The sequence below is a fragment of the Macadamia integrifolia genome, unplaced genomic scaffold (genome assembly GCF_013358625.1).
Source record: "Macadamia integrifolia cultivar HAES 741 unplaced genomic scaffold, SCU_Mint_v3 scaffold512, whole genome shotgun sequence".
Lineage (NCBI taxonomy): Eukaryota > Viridiplantae > Streptophyta > Magnoliopsida > Proteales > Proteaceae > Macadamia > Macadamia integrifolia.
In genome coordinates this window covers 33,973-51,558 of record NW_024870468.1, presented here as the reverse complement: position 1 = coordinate 51,558, position 17,586 = coordinate 33,973, and the positions used below count along the sequence as shown (strand labels likewise).

The 17,586-nt window shown below is 35.9% G+C and overlaps 2 protein-coding genes and 1 long non-coding RNA gene across 3 annotated transcripts; all 3 read right to left on the bottom strand.

Annotated features, from left to right (window-relative positions):
• Positions 1–4,179: 4,179 nt before the first annotated feature.
• On the bottom strand, positions 4,180–7,365 carry LOC122068987 (26.5 kDa heat shock protein, mitochondrial). Its single transcript, XM_042632908.1, has 2 exons — positions 5,526–7,365; positions 4,180–4,783 (listed from the first exon to the last, which is right to left on the bottom strand). The coding sequence occupies exons 1-2, from the start codon at positions 5,824–5,826 to the stop codon at positions 4,389–4,391; spliced, it is 696 nt and encodes a 231-aa protein (XP_042488842.1). The 5' UTR covers positions 5,827–7,365; the 3' UTR covers positions 4,180–4,388.
• A 133-nt stretch (positions 7,366–7,498) lies between these two features.
• Positions 7,499–17,339, bottom strand: LOC122068972 (the record flags this gene model as incomplete). The annotated part of the gene is made up of 5 exons (XM_042632882.1): positions 7,499–7,895; positions 7,998–8,106; positions 8,672–8,762; positions 8,870–9,131; positions 17,211–17,339. Coding segments are annotated over 5 exons (645 nt in total), but the record flags the coding sequence as incomplete, so codon positions are not given.
• On the bottom strand, positions 14,450–15,477 carry LOC122068988. The gene is made up of 2 exons (XR_006137310.1): positions 14,651–15,477; positions 14,450–14,538 (listed from the first exon to the last, which is right to left on the bottom strand). It is a non-coding gene; the product is annotated as an uncharacterized LOC122068988 (long non-coding RNA).
• Positions 17,340–17,586: the final 247 nt, after the last annotated feature.

Here is a 17,586-nt window from a genome sequence, read left to right as displayed (position 1 = left end):
ATGTACAATTATGTTAGAAATAGAGGTGGATTTCTATTGGTATGAGCTACAATTAAGAGATAAAAAGATATCTTCTTAATAATAAGATAGTTTAGGTTTCCTATAAAAAGATCAAATTTGTATCGATTCTTTTTCCCATAAAGGGAGAATGTTTTATGCCTGGGAGCGTGGCCTTTGCGTCAGTGCCTCGACCAATGAGAGGCGCATGCTTGGGCGCATTGACAAGAGGAGCATGGTGGTCATTTCGCACCCCTGTGTCTGGGCGTAGGGGCATGCTCCTAGACAGAAAACATTTCCCCTTAAAAAAAAACTCAATTTTACGAGCAATAAAAAAACAAAATTTTAAAATGTGAAAAAGAAAGCTGATAGGTCATGCGTCCCTTATGTCAAAAATAAAATGTAAAATTACTGCCTCACCCCTTGTGAAATAGAAAAACACCATTCATGTTGATGCTTTTGCATGTACTCTCATTGGTCCACATGCTGGTACAAGGCCATGTGACTGGTCAGTGATATCTCACCGTTTTAAAATTTTATCTTTTAAAACAAAGACATGAATTGAAGATAATTATCCAATTGACAATGAGACTAATTTATATCACATATATCTATATATTTCCAATTGGTTATATTCTCGCATTTGATGCATAATAATGAATTGTTGCCCACTTGAGGATTTTTCTTTTCAAAGTGTTGGAGAATACTACCTAGTCGCGTGACCACTGTATTAGTGTGGGGACCAAGTAGATGAGGCACACAGACATCCAACCAAGGACAGTATGGTATTTTAGCCACAAGCTCCCGCCCCCCCCCCCCCCCCCCGGTTCTCCCTTTTTTCTTTCTAGACATTGATAAATTCGTATAACTACTAATTAAGCCAATTAACATCTACAAAACCCAAGGATTTGGCTAATCCAACCAAACACAACCTTGCAGTCCAATCGATAACAACCATGCAAGGTAGTACTTGGTTAAGTATGCTTGTAGGAGGGAACGTTTGTGATGACGTCTCTAGAGGTGCTCCAAATTTGTAATAATATCCTTTATGGTCAAATCAAAAGAGCATGAATAGATGTTTCTAGCTATCATAGATTCCTTCATACAGGCAGCCATGAAATCAGAGAAAAAAATTATAAATAAATAAATAAAAAGAAAGAAATAGAGGAGGTGCTAAAAAATTATTATTATTATTATTATTTAAATTTTAAAATTTCTAGCTTAACATTTATCAAAGATAAGTTCAAATCACCTTGACTACTCAAATCTCCAACCAAATCTCAGAAATAGAGGAACTTTTTATTTGGTTTTATTTTATTTTTTTCATTATATGAATATTACTTAAATTAAATAATCTCAATGAAAAGAGTAAAAACTATGTAGGTTCTATTTATAAATTTATGACTTAAATCATTGGATTTTCTAAATTGTTATTATCTATGTAAATAAAAATGTGGAAGGGATTTGCCATGTCAAATGCGGACTCCATGAGTACCTATCAAATTCCTAATTATGTGTCATACCCTTATATATCTCAACAATTTGGCACCTTCAAAACTCAAGGGTTTCACTAGTGAGATCCATCTAGTTCCAATGAATGTCTCTATTCCATCTAGTAATCATTAAGGGTGTCAATCGGTTTGGTTTCAGTTATTCGCTTCGATTTCGATTCGGTTTCAAATGATGATAAGATGAACCATAACCAAATTGAGAACCGACTTGGTTCTGTATTTAGATACTTAAACCGATTCAATTTGGCTCGATTCGATTTCAGTTCCAATTCGGTTCTGACATGTATTTTAATTCGGTTTTATACCTCGGTTTTAATTCGGTTATGAAAATGGTTCCACTTTTGAACCATGACTGTGATGGATCAAAGGCCATAATGGGCTCAAGTTATGGGCCTTATGGCCATTGCTAACTCCAAAATTATCTTAGCTTGTAAATATGTGATGATAAATTGTAAAAAACACTTATCACATAAAAAAAAAATTAAATAAATATAAGAAGAAGAACTTGCAAAAAACACTCTTACATGATAAGAGCAAATCGGTTCGGTTTTGCTTCAAACCAATAGTTCTGACACCTTAAACCGAAATCGAGCTGAACCGAATAGCATACTCACATATTCAAACCGAATTTGAATCGAATAAATTCGATTTGATTTTGGTCCGGTTAATTTGGCTCAGTTTCGATTTTGGTTTGAAATTGACACCTTTAATAAGGATGCTAGAAGGAAACTTTTGTAATAAGGTCTCTCGAGCTGCTTCTAATTGAAATAATATTTTTTATATTCAAATCAAAAGAATATGAATATAGGTTTGCAAGTTTCATGGATTATTCCTAAAAGCTACCATTAGATCGGAGGAAAAGTTAAAATAATAATAATGACAATAATAGAGGGGCTCAAATTATGTCTTTTTTCTTTTTATTTAAAATTTCTAATTTAACATCTATCAAAGAGAATTTCAATTCACCTCATGTTAAAAATAGAGGATATTTTTCATTTTATTTTATTTTATTTTCTATATCAATATAATTTAAATCAAATAACCTAAGTGAAAAGGTAAAACCTATATGCTTGGTTTATAAATATGGCTGAATCATTGTAGTTTTAATTTCTAAACTTTACGATTAGTTTACTTTTGTATCTTGGATTTTTTTTTCTTCTACGCAAAGAGAACTGTGAAAGGAAATTGTCTTACACATTTACATGTCTCGAGTCAGATGGTACCTTTGAAACTCAAGTGTTTCATTACTGAGATCCATTTAATTCAAACGAACGTCCCTATGCCATCTAATCACACTGAACAAGGTAGTGAATTTATTTATTTATTTATTTATTTATTTATTTATTTATTTTTTTTTTGAGGTAAGTTTTCTAGAAAGGTATTTTGTGATGTTCTCTGGAGGTGCTTGGAATTGATATAATATCTTTATTAAATATTACCTTCTTCTGTTTACTATATTGCCCTCTCCATGTTGGGGAGGGCCTTTTGCAACAAAAAAAAAGAAAAGGAATTGATATAATATCCTTTATGGTCAAATCAAAAGAATACGAATATAAGTTGCTTACTTTCATGGATTTTATTATTACAAAAAAAAAAAATATATATATATATATATATATCTCATTGATTTTTCTCAAAATGTACCATTACATTTGAGGAAAATATAAGAAAAATAAAAAGAGAAATGGGCCATGCAAGTCAGGCCGAAGGCCAACGTGCAGTTGGTGAGCAACGAACTTGATACGAGCCGTAAACTCAGACATCCTAAGTTTGACTCTCACTAGGCATATCTTGGACCACTCGCACAAAGGTGTTTAATGCTTTTCATTGCTTTCAGTGAAAGTTGAATGGTCCCTATTTAACCCTGGTATGATCCGATCTATGCGGTTGTGTGGTCAGTATGGACCCACGAAACTAGTCAAGCCGAAGGCCTGGATATCAATCGTTAGCAAAAAAAAAAAAAAAAAAGGCCATATATGTCAATGGTTGAGAACTTCACTAACCTCTCCAACGCCCAAACCCAATTGCAAATACCATGTCAAGTCATGATATTATCTATTTTAAGATGAACACTTCATCATTTTAAAACACATCATAATCATAGTAAGAGTGTAAAATATCAACTAACCCAATCTTTTAGGTTGTATTTGATACCTAAGAGAAGAAAAGAAATGAAAAGAAAAAAGAATATAAAAAACAAGAAAAAAAGAAAAGAATAGAAAAGAAATGATTAGAAAATAAAAAAAATTTATGCACATTTGACTACCATTAGAAGTGAAGAAAAGAAAAGAAATTTTTCTGTATTCTTGTGTTTTTGACAAGAGTTTTCTTTTGGTAATAAAAAAAAAAATTCACCATTATACAGATGAATTTTAAAATTTAAAAAAAAAAAATCTTTTCTTGATTCAAGACATACTAAGCACAAAGAGAACTTATAAAACCAAGAAATTAACAAAAGATATTCTCTTGATTCAAGACAGCCAAATTCTTTTCTTTTCTTTTCTTCTCTTGTCTTCTCTTGGCTACCAAACACAGCCAAATTTTGTACGATTTGCTTTTCTTTTCTTTTGACATCGACCAAATACAGCCTTAATTAATATCAAACTGAAAAATCTATCCCCTCTAACACTTCCCACATTCAATGTAGAACTAAAGAGTCTACCTCCCTCAATGCCTACACAGTGTCTTTGAAGCTTATTATTTCAGGGGGAGTGGGACGTATGTACAGAGACCAATATGTTTATAGTCCATTGCAGCTCATCATCACACAATCAGGCTTCTAGTGACTCAATATCAAAAGGAAAAAAAAAACAAGAACCACTACATATTTAAGGTATACCAACCCCTTAAGATTGAGCACCACCACACAAAGTAAGGCAATTACTGAATTTTCACTTCTTTCACTTCCTTCCTTGGCTTCTCTGCTCTGGGTATGATAATGATTAGCACACCATCTTTCATTTCAGCCACAATTTCATCGACCTTGGCATCATCAGGCAAGAGAAGGATAGCATTGTAAAACCCGTAACTTGTGGGCGACCAATCCTCTTCATCTTCTTCTTCCTTTCGCTCTCCAACGATTGTCAAGAACCCATCAACAATGGTGATTTTCAAGTCCTCCTTGGCCAGCCCTGGCACTTCGTATCGCAATTTGTAGGCTTCATCGTCCTTCTTCAGTCTTCCTATGAGGCGAGAAGGTGACAACTTCTCTATTAACCTGTTCAGTCTCTCTTTTGCCTGTACTAGTGCATTCCCCAGCCTCGACGGGAACAACTCTAAAAAAATTGACACAGATGAACCAATTTGGGCCAACCAATTTGTTAGAACAAAACATCAATAAATACGAAAAAAAATATACACAGATTTCCACAATAAAAGATTTAACGAATAAATTTAACGAATTTAACGAAATTGATACAGATGTGGTGTACTACGTCTTCAGACAAAGAGGAAAGATGAATCACTATATTAGAAAAAAAAAAATTACAAATAGAGATTTTTCTCAAGAACACTCAAATCACGTAAAACCCCAAATTTCACACTGCTTACTCACTCAAGAAGATGATAGTACACAAACTTTGTAAGTTTGGGTTGACCTAAAATAGGATCCACCGCTCATACGATCACCTAATCACCTAATTGTACGAATCAGCATTCAACACCAGTCCCATTTTGTGATAAAGAAGATAAAAAAAAAGGTATATTTGAAAAAAAAAAAAAAAAAAAAAAAAAAAAAAAAAAAAAAAAAAAAAAAAAAAAAAAAAAAAAAAAAAAAAAAAACAAGGGTTAGATGCTGACTCGTATGACCAGGTGATCGTACGATCAGCTGATCCGTTTTCGACCCACCTTACCCCTATGCTACCACCATAGAATAAAAAGAAAAAAGAAAAAAATTGGATTACCTCCAAAATATGTGAGAGCAAATGAATTTGATTTTTGAAACGGGTTAAGAATTCGAGACAAACATAATCCATTACTTTGTTTCTATGAGAGAGGGTAGAATAAATAGACGCATACCATGACGAGAGAAGGGAGTGAGATCATGGTTGTCGTTCCTCCATAGAGGCCTTCTGGGTCTGGAAGGGAAGAGCTTGAATTTCTTGCTACTTCCTTCGGTGACCGGGACTTCTTGGCCTTGGGATGATTTCTCATTGGATACCATTTCAGACGTTGCAGTTGATAGACTCCTTAGTAATCCAGAGGCCCAACGCTGCTGTTGTAGCGCAGCCACCCCTCTGTTACCAATCTGTGGATTCAACAAATAAGAATAAGATACCCTCTGCTGCAAATTCTTCAAAGTCAGACCAGCCATAACCATTTTTTCTCCTTAATTTGCTTTCTTCTTTAGTAAAAATAGAACTATAACAGCTAGAGAGAGAGAGAGAGAGAGAGAGAGAGAGAAAGAAGAAGAAGCGTAAATAGAGTTCTTAAGAGGTGAGTGGGAGAAGTATCCAAGAGCTTCTGGGAAGAGTGAGAAGTTGGGAGTTGGAAACTCTGGAGTAATCGAGAGATTTTCAGTGTCTCATTTGCTCATGTGTGATCCGGCCACGTTGTCACACGACATCGTTGCCCCACGTTGGCTCTGTGCTGTTGACTGTTCATAACTTCTTTTTTTGACAAAATCTCTTGCATTGGGAACCATCCATCTATGTCCCGACTCCTGACCTATCATCTCCATTTGTTGATCTTTGTTCTCTATTTTCTGGTTGAAGGGGGTGCCAAATTAAAAATTTGAATCCACTAATCTCACCTCATGTAGCATTAGGGGATTTAAACTATTACAAGGGGGCATAAAGTTGCATGATAGTCTACAATGGAAAACTTCAGATTACTTATGGCCATTTGATTTTGTTTCTGCTGTTTCTATGCCTAGAGCAACTCTTACATGAGAAATAGGCAACGGATAATCACTCTATTCTCACTAGGGTTCAAACCCTAACTCAGAATATAGAAAGAGCAGAGAGAGAAGGAGAACACTGATTGGATGCAAAAGCATTTTAATCCCCTTTTTAACAGTATCATGATGAACCATGGCATAGATATAATGATTGTCTCCCTCCTAGTCCATCTAATTAGACACAAAATCATTTTGAAATATTCTAAAATACAATTATTTATAAATAATAATATTATTTTCCAATTAATTTATAAATTATTTATAGAGCATGCCACCCGAACTCAAAAATTTTGAATTATGTTCAATCTTAATCAGGTATCTCTCATGATATTCACCATATATGAATAGTGTATTTCTTATTTTTCATGTCTTTCATCCCTTTCGTTTACGGATAACAATATAAAGCAAATGCATTGATACATGGTCAAGAAGGTGTCAACCATCAATATACCAAAACGTATAATATTTAACTACAATGATAGGGACTTCTTAGATCTATTTAATTATGAAAACTCACTCCTGAGTTTGGAATCACCAATTCTTATCTACAAAGATTTTGACAATTAAAATTGACTTATCATTACATTATTATTATCTTTACACCTTTTTATAGTACACATGTGAAATGACAAAATTTACCATCATTGAAAAAAAAAAATGTGTTATACCAAAAGGCAACAAAATAAAATTACATATGAAATGATTTATCATCATTGAAAGAAAATATGTGTTATACCAAAAAGGCCACAAAATAAGATTACAAACAAGAATTTTTTTCTTTTTTTGTGAAATACAAACAGGAAAACCCCTTCTATAATTTTCTATTCTTCTTTATATTAATCAGCATAGATTAAGGTCCCAAGCATCCTTAAGCCTCTTAACGAATAAAACTAACATTTAGCAGAGTTGAACAATAGCCACACTGGCTTTTAGTATAAGCAACATTTGCTGCTGATCAACCAACATGGACAAGGATACCCGAAGATAAGAAAAAAATTAAAAAAAAAAAAAACTGATCAACCAATGAGGACAAGGACACCGTAAGATAAGGGAGAAAAAAAAGGTTCAAACCAAAAGAATGAACGAGCTGAAATTGAAATGGAAAAAGGGATATATTTCTATTCCAATTTGATAGAAGAAGCCATTTATAATTGAAGACAATTTTAAGGGTATCTTAATCAACCAGAAAAATTGGTGACAGGTTACCCGATCAGCTTCCCTCTTATAATGTTACAGATTGATTCAGTGGAGTGACATTTTCACAAGGACCTGCAAACTGAAAGGTTGTGTGCAGAGTAGCATGATGCCGATAATTTAACAGTTAATGTGAAAGCCATCGGTTTTTTCCATGACACCAAAAGCCCGGATAGTTACAGTGGTGGTGCTGTACTCTTTATCTCCAGAAAACTTGTAGATGTAGCCCACCTTTCTCAGTATCAGTCAAACATGCCCTCTTGCTCCCATATGTCCACAAGAAAATCTACCATTTCCTGCAATTTGGAGAGTAACATTAAGCAGTCTGTTGAAAGTGTTGAAAGTCAAAACAATTGAAAATGCAATGAAACAAATGCCAGGGGAAGCAGCAGACTTACAGCAAGAGGTATGGGCTGGGGGAAGGGCTTGTTGGTCCCTAGTAAACTGTCATAAGTAGCATTCCAACTGCAAGGCCAGAATGTTTTAAGCATCCAGAGACAATGAGTGCTGACAAAAGATAAAGACACAATATCACCAATACTAAAGCTGAACTAATTTAGAGGTCAACTTAGTAATCATTTTAAGGAAGCAATTCCAGTGGGATCATGATTTCTACAGGAATGAGCGCCACATGCAAGATTACGGCCACTAATATTGTATTTCATGTATGAGCTATCGCAACGAACAATGTAGAGGATCCCTAGCAATTTGATCATGCCATTAGACACATTCAGTAGACTTCTCGGATGAATTGCGTATTCACCTGGAACCTTTGTAATGGTGAACAAGCCAGCTAGGGAGGGTGTTGGTAGGGGATCATAGGTCTCAGGGAATTCAATGCCCTTACTGAACTAGTGGAGGGATTTCAATTATATATTCTCATTCATTTTGGGATTCCTGATTCATGTGGTTGTTATTGTTATTGTTGTTGTCATTAGGGGGGGGGGGCCGTGGGGGGGAAAATGTCCGTTATTGGATCTGACTAGCCACAAATTGATTGCTGGTTGAGAAGTGAAGACGGACTATGAGAAAGGGAAATAACCATAATTAACAGAAAAAGTGAAGCTAGAACCTTAATCTGGGTTCTTGGATTTGCTGTGTCCGATTCTCAGGCCTTCTATGTCCAATCCACTGTTGCCTAGTTTGATTCCAGAGAAGAAGACCTGCAAAACATAACCATTCAAAAATGTCTTAATTAGATCACTGGAGCTATCTGACCAGGCTTTGAGTAATGTATGATAATCAGAGTAGCAGATAAAATAAAACTTGCCACGATTCATAAATTCAGGAGGGTTGGACGAGATGGAAGATCCACCATGGGGATCAAGAGTCTGGTCTGACGTGATGATCGACGAGATGCTTCTCTGAGACTGTACTGCACTATTGTCCATTTCAAATGTGCTGGTGCTCCAGAAATCTTCTGAAATGCTGGGGTTTTTCACTGTCTGGCCTTGAATTCTCAGTCCCTTTGATGGTTCGTCCACAGCAATAATTGGTGCAGGTTTAGTACAACATCCAAGACAACCTCTGCTCTGTTACAAATCAGGTTTTAACCACATAAACGATTAGTACCAACCTTAAAATACCCATATTTTCTGCACAGAACTACCGAGACCAATATCTACAGTCAAACAGAAGAAATAATTTGTCATGTTCTTTCAATTTTCTCCAATTTCAATTGTCATTATCTTCAACAATTTTTATCCAGCGACCAACTAACATGAATGCCTGCATTCATTTACAAGAGCAACAAAGAGTTGATGAGGTTTGACAACATAATGTCCTTTTGATGAAGGCCAAATTTCAAAGAGCAATTTATTTTTAACCATGATCAGAGAAATGTCACCAGTTGGAATTACTCTATGAGCTACATAGAAAAGCAGCAGTAACCAATGCTTGAAGATACAAGAAATCGGTACCCAGATATAAGTAAGCGAAAGTCTCATGCATTTAACCTAGCCACTGAATTTCAACAATCAGAAGAACCATATTGCATCATAGCTATCACGGTGCCAAGGCAAACCAATGCGTTGGAAGGCTGTCTAAGTGCTTAGGCGAGAAGGCGCCCGCCTTAAGGCGAATAAGGAGACCAAGTGTATTTGTTATTTTTCCTATTTTTTAATATTATTTGGTAAGCTACATATACCTTGTATCATAAAAAATCAACATTAAGCCACATCAAGTCATTAAAAAGTAACATGTAGCCACATCAAATCATAAAAAATCAATATTTAGAGAAATGCTCTTGTTTTATAATAAAATTGACTGGTCAAATGATTTTATTCTTACATGAGAAACTAGCTTTCCAACAAATCTAAGATTACTTAAATCTGAGTTGTAATGACAAAGTTATGCTTTGATCAAACTTATTTTAAAGTGCACGAATGCTATTAAAATCATCTGAATGAAAATAATTTTATGGATATCAAAAAAAAATATTATTTTACCGAACTTTTAGTTTTTAACAATGTTTTAACATGATAGGATTTATAAAATTTTCATAACTGAGTAAAACCCTAGCATTTAAAAGTTGAAAATCGCCACTACAACCAAAATCCAGTTTTTGTTCTTAGACTAGAGGGTTGACTTTCTATCCTGTTAGAAATTGATTTTTAAACTATTTTTATTGGATTCAAATAGGGGTTATTTGCTTATTTATGAATAATATCTTAAATGATATTTGGCATAAATAAGTGTCAAAACACAAGGCAACAAGTAATGCAATAAGGCGAACCGTCACCTAGGCCCCAGGCAAACCGCCTGGACGCCAAGTCATTCCATAATAACGATAATAATAAAAAAGAAGGAACATAGCAATACAACTCAGTAAAATCCCACCTATATGGGGTTGGCTACATGGATCCTTGCCCCCCAATCAGTTCTATTTGAAGTCATACTTGAAAAAAGACCTAAACTATGCATGTTTTTTCTCCCTGCTTCTCCTATTGTAATTGTAGGCCTACCTCTAGCTCTTTTAGTTCCTTCAGTCTGACTCAGATCTCTCCTGTTTACTGGTGCATCACAAGGCCTTCATTGAACATGGCCATACCACCTCAAAGAAGTTCCTCAAAACTTATCATGGCAACTCCCAAATCAGTTATAAGCCTATAATATGATCATTCCTTACTTTATCCTTCCTAGTTTTGTCGCACATACATCTCAACATCCTCATCTATACTGCAAACAGTTTATCTATATAATGCTCCTTATCTACCTAGCATTCCAACCCAAATGTCATAGCCAGTCGAATGATTGTCCTATAGAATTTTCCTTTAAGCTTTAAAGGAATACATCGATCACAATACTCCAGACACATCTCTACACTTCATCCATCCCACTTTAAATCTCTATCAAATATCATTCTCTACATCACCCTCTTTATTTATGGTCGATCATAGATATATCTAAAATAATCACTTTGCGGTCTCTCTCCTTAATTTTCACCATTTCATTATTCGTCTTAGTGTAACTAAAGTTACAAACCACATATTCCATCTTCATTCTACTAATCTTAAAACCTCTTGATTCTAAGCTCGATCTCTATAGCTCTAATTTAGCGTTAATCCATGTTTTAGCCTCATCCACTTAAATAATATCATTAGCAAAAAGCATATGCCAAAGAACCTCATCTTGAATGTTCTTGGTTAAATTCATATATGAGAAACGGAAACAACTAAAGGCTTAAAGTTGATCCTTGATGGTTACCCAATTGTAATTGGGAAATCACTACCTTAACTTCTCATAGTTCTCACACTAGTCACCACGCCCTCATACATATCTTTTATTATATCCACATATTTACTCGACACCCATTTATTCTCTAATATATGCCAGATTAACTCTCTAGTGACTTTTTCATAGGATTTTTCTAGGTCAATAAAAGACCATATAGAGATCTTTCTTGCAAACTCTGAATTTTTCATGAGCCTCTTGATGATCAAAATATGATGCATACTTCTTTTCTGGCTAACGGCGGGTATCCTGGCCTTCGGCTTGACTAGTCCCGCAAGCCCATACTGACCCCACAACTGCATGGGCTGAATCATACCAGGATTGAATGAGAACCATTCAACTTTCACTGAAAGCAGTGAAGAGCACTAAACACCCCCGTGTGAGTGGCCCCAAGGAGGTAAGAAGAGTCAAACTCAGAACTACACGCTTCCTAATACATGTGCCAGTGATCGGGTCATAATTATTAATGAAATGATTATTTAATTGTTAATTTTAATTAGATTTTCATGATTAATTTGACTAAATATTGTGATTTTCTATGATTGCAGGGTTTTTAAGAGATATGCATCGGGTTGATGCTAAATGGATGGAGATGGTTAAGTCTAGAAGCAAGGGCAAAGGATTAAGGGTAGAATCGGTTTTTCAATAGAGAAGGAAAGAAAAAAAAATTAAGGAAAAAGAATCCCACGTTCTCTCTTTCCTAATCCCCCTCTTTTCTCTTGCTCCGTCCCACACATCCCATGCAATACACCTCTTTTTCTCCCTCTCCTACTTTCTCTCATCCTTCTCCCCTTTTCCTACTTTCTCTCATCTTTTTCTCTCTCCTTGTCTAAATTAGAATAGGATTCCTCTTTGTCCTAAACAGCCCATAAAATCCCTCTCCCTATTTCCTCTCACTCCCACGGGTACCATCTCTATCTCTCTCTCTCTCACCGAATCCACCTCTCCTAATTTCTCTCCCCCATAATATCTCCCACTCTCAGTCTCTCCTCACGTTCTCTCTCCTTCTTGCTCACATCTCACACACGCACCATTCTCCCTCTATTTACTAATCTCTCACGATTTCTCTTTTCCTTCTCTCTTGGACAACTCTCTTCCACCTCCTACACCTCCCTTCTTTTTCTCCCCTATATCTCTCTCCCTCTTTTGAACGTTTTTGGGGTCTCTCTCTCTCTCTCTCTCTCTCTCTCTCTCTCCTCCTACCCACGGTTCTGATCTCTCACCCGCAAAAATTCCTCCTCCTAGAATTGCTATGATGCTTCCCTCTCCCCCTTCACACGTACTCTATCTATATAATCTCCATCTATTTTCCAGCAACTCCTTCAATTTTGGCAGCTCTAGTTCTCCTTTTCCATGGTCTCCCTTCTTCTGGACGGAATTTCCTGGACAGCATTGCGCAGAGATCATTGCCATCACACCAAGGTTCCATCACCACCCTCACATCGTGTTGCATCGCTGTTAAACCCCTTCACCTGTGTTCGAGTCTCAATGGAAGAACACCATCGTTGCTGCCCTTCGTTCATTCGCACCATGAGCAGCTAAGTCCCCCTTCTATCCTTAGGTAAGGATGTCAATTGGTCGGGCCAGGCCGGTCTCGGTCGGACCAGGCCTATCTCGATCGGGTCGGGTCGGTCTCGGTCGCGCCTAGCAAGCCTATGTCCTTAGACCATGACCTACCTATTTAAGGAATGAGTCGGTCTTGGTCGGTGTTGTGTCGGGCTCGATCGAGTTCTGGGCTTTAATCGGGCTTCTTCTAATCGGGCTATTATCGGGCCTTAAACGGGGTAATGTGCCAATAAAGCCTTAAACGGTCTTTACTTTTCTTAGATTTAAGATACTTTAATTTATTTTGTTAAATCCTCAACAATTTTGAAAAGATATTACACTTAATTATAGTCAATAATTTATAAAAATATCAATATATACCCTATTATTTCCTAAAAAAATCAAAATGCCTATATAAATGGTCGGGCTAAACGTGTCGGTCTGAGTCGGGCTTGTAAACAGGTCAGGCTGATTGGGAAGCACATCGGGTTTACCCCTTGCACCGTGTACTACCTATATATAAATGGGTCGGGCTTAGGCCTGACACGTTTAATAATTGGGCCAATCCAGGTTGGGCTATAAACTTGTCAAGCTCAGTCGGGCCTACCAATACGGGCCTGAAATTGACACCCCTATCCTTAGGTTTAGATGAAGTTTTGATTTATTATTATTTGATTTCTGGTTGTAATGCATACTAGATTTTTTGATGTTAAAGGCCCCTCCCCTTGTGGATGATTTTAAATAGTTAAATTAGTTTATAATATTTGTCCATGTGTTTCACTTATTCTATTCAAACAATGATATTTTATGTTGATTTTTGACAAACACTAACAATAGTCTTCAACCAATCAAACTAAGCGTGCTAAGTGAAAACAATAGAAGATAGTGCTTGACGGGATAGGTTATACTTAGGGTAGCCTGAGATTATATTTTTGTGGTTGCATTGGAACTTGTAGTTTCATTAAAGAAGTATAAGCCAAAGATTAGATAATAATACCAAAACGGATTCAAAACCTAAGGATGGTTTCTTCTCATTAATTCACATCTTTGTTAATTAGCTCACTTAGTTTTAATTTGAATTTTGAATTTTACAAATTTAATTTTTCAAAACAATATCCATCTCAATCATAGTAAATTTAGCATTTAGTTCTCTGTGGGTTCGACCCCTTACTTACCACTATCTCATAGTTTAGTTAGGGTTTATTTTGATTCGTTCAAAAAAGCGATTTAGTTGGGTGTTAGGCTTAAAATATCTTTTGATTTGATTCCTTTCTTCTATCCTTTTTAGAGCTAGAACTTAGTTTGGTAGTATTCTTATTTCAATGAGATTTTTTTTTTTTTTTTTTTTAGATTTAGATGCAAGTTTAATTCCATTTCAGATTAGAAAGGTAGGTTTTTTGAGTCTTTATATATCGTTGTTTAGTCCATTATTGACAAATTGGAGGGATGGAATGAATGATTTATTTGGTTTTGAAACCATAGTTGCTATGAGAGACGCTTACCTCTCTAACCCCTCTGAATTTCTTTTTCTTCTCTTCTTTTCCCTTTCTTATCTTCTTCTTTTCTCTAATCCTTTTCCCTATTTCTTTGTTGTTTATTCCCCATACCTGAGAATACTCTGTTCTGGGCGGTACTTCCAGCTCTAGTATTGGAGAACGATCTCTACAAATACCCAAGAGATCAGCTTAAGATTTCTGGAAATCATTCCTGCAATAGAAATGAATCACCATACACAGATTCAAGACAAGGTTTGGTCACCACCAGAAGATCTGACCAGAATTTCAGATCTGGTTCCACAGTTCCGCCAGGTTCAATTTGCAGCAGTAATCAATCTCCTTTGGTTGATGATTCGAGATATCCATCGGTTGAAAACGAGAGCCCATAGAGATTCCCACCTTCGTGGGAAGTTTCAAGGTGAGCAAAGCAGAGTTGGGTGACTTCTCTCAATCGAAACCAGCCTAGGTCTCCGCTAGTTCTGAGTTTTATCGTGAATGCTAAAGGTTGAAGAAGGCTAGTGCTCTATATTCAAGTATGGACAGACTGCCATAATTACATAAAACCCCCCTTTGACTGAGCTTTAGTTATATTTATCCAACTTTCCTTAAATTTCTAGAATAATCCCTTATTTTAAAGTTTTAATTCCAAAACTACCCCAGTTGCTATGTACTTACTTCTAAAGACCTATTTGTTTTGGATATTACGGATTTGCCACCCAAACTCTCAGTTTGAACTATCTATTATTCTTGTGGGGCCATAAGCGATCCAATTTCGGTTTCGGAACCTGGATCCACATCACAATGATCATCCAATCACCATTCACCAAAATAAGTTCTTACTTTACAAACCAACTATAATTACTTAGACACCAGTGTTCTGAGTTAAGGTTTAGGAAGGCAAATTGACCTGCAACCTGAACCAAAACTGGGCAGGACAACCTTGTAACACACCCTTAACATAGAGCTTCTGCCTTAATCAAAAGAACCATCATGACCCAAGACCAAGGATTAAAGTATCGGTATCGGTCATCGTATCGGTCGACCAAAATTAAGATACGTATCGAAAGGTATCATATCGTATCAGAGATAAGCTAAGATACGCTAAAGATACGCACATAAATGGATAAAAAACACCTTTTTAAACACTTTTGCGTAAAATTTTTTTAAAAAAAAGCTATTGATAACATGTATTATGCATAAACACTAAATTGAGGGTATCACACTAAGAATTCAAGGTTTGTAGTTGTCCCATAACTGTAAAATCCTTATTCCCAACCTTGATTTCTACTTTAGTTAGAGAGAAATATGGCTGGTAGCAACTTTAGAACAAAAACCCTTCAAAAAATCGTATTTTCTGAAAAAATACCCATCTTGGCCATTATATGACCATAGCGCACTGTATCGGTACATACCAATACGTACCAATACTCACCGATACATACTGATACTCACCAATACGTACTGATACTCATCGATACGTACCGATTGATACATACAAATACTCACCGATATGTACCGATATATACCGAAACGTATATTTCACCTCAATTTTATATTTTTCATAGAGTATCAATACGTATCGATAGTGTATTAATGCATATCGGTATGTATCGTAGGATATATATATATACGAAAGGATTTTAAAAATTTCATATATCGTATCGGTGTGTATCGTATCGATCGACTAAATTTAAGATACGTATCAGAGGGTATCGTATCGGTATCGGAGATACTTTAAACCATGCCCAAGACTATCATGGTACAAAAAGGAAACTCCCACACAAGTCTTCAAATGTTTCTTACTCCTTTGGGCTTCAATCGACATCCTTGTCGATTAAAATCTTACCCAATACTTAAAGCCTTCAACCTCTGTAAACTAAGATACTGCCTTCAAACTGCAAATGTTTCTAACTGGAGCTTTCTAATGGTTTTCTATGAATAAGTTGCATATCCCAGCAGACTATCTTATTTCCTACATTTACTAATACTCGTTTATGCAGTCTATCCTAATTTTATAAACACCGAACCATCACAATATCCATATGTAAGCTATGCTCATCATTGTTTAATAGACATAACAGAACAGGTATATCCATATTTTCCAGATGATATGAAGAATAATTATAAAACAGGCTCCCAAAAAAATTCCAAACCATACCAATGCTCTCCATAGTCCATTATAACAGTCAATGGATCATGTTAACCATATAATTTTCCACCACACAATAACTTACATTACAGGGACCACTAATATAGTGAGACTTATTTTTTTGGCTTCTAGTATTAATAGCAAAAACAATTTGTATAAACAAAAAGTGAAGAACCGTGAGAACCACAATAGTTGCAAAATCAAATGAAAAGGCAGATAGAATGATTCAAACAATCTGTAGAAGCTGGTAAAAGAACGAAAGCAGGGCGGGGAGGATCAGATTTTTATCTCTTACACTAAAAAAAAAGCGTCCAATACTTTTTCCTAAATATCTCCATCAATAAACACAGCGGGGTATATCACAATAAACCGCAGCAACGAATGGTACGAATCCATCGAAAAACAACTCTACATTCGAATCAACAGCAACTAAAACTCCAAAATGGGTTCCTTTTGCGATGGCCAAGCAAAGTTCTTGACCGCTGGTATACGATCTTCAACGCCAAGCAATGAATTAAACTAGAAGGGGCCAATAAGATCTACAGTTTTTTCCCCTTAAAAGAAAACAAAAACAAGATTCCATGCCAAGAATAGTATAAATACCATAAGAGACGGTGATTAAACAAAAAGAAATAATTCACTAAATCATCAGGGATTTGTGGATCTAAAAATGGAAATCGAATACTTACCCCATGCAAGCGAAAATCTGACGGAACCAAACTACTATAGATATATTGAGTAGCATTTATTCGAAAAACCACAATCAAAGCGAAGATTTTCGCATAGAAACATCGAATCCAGGAAGGAAATACCTCAAATCACTGCAACAAAATCAAATAAATAAGAACAAGAAACAGATACCAAAATCAATCAAAACCTCATCAGTGGACAGATAAAAAAAAATGGCTTTAAAATCGAGAAAGAAATCTAGAAAGGACCTCTGCAACCCCATTAGGTTGTATTCCCCCCTCCCCCTCCCCACTTTAGTCAATCTGTCTCCCTTCCGGAATCGATTGCCCTCTGGCCTCTGGTCAGAAGAAACCAAAGGGCTTCTTCTTCTTATCG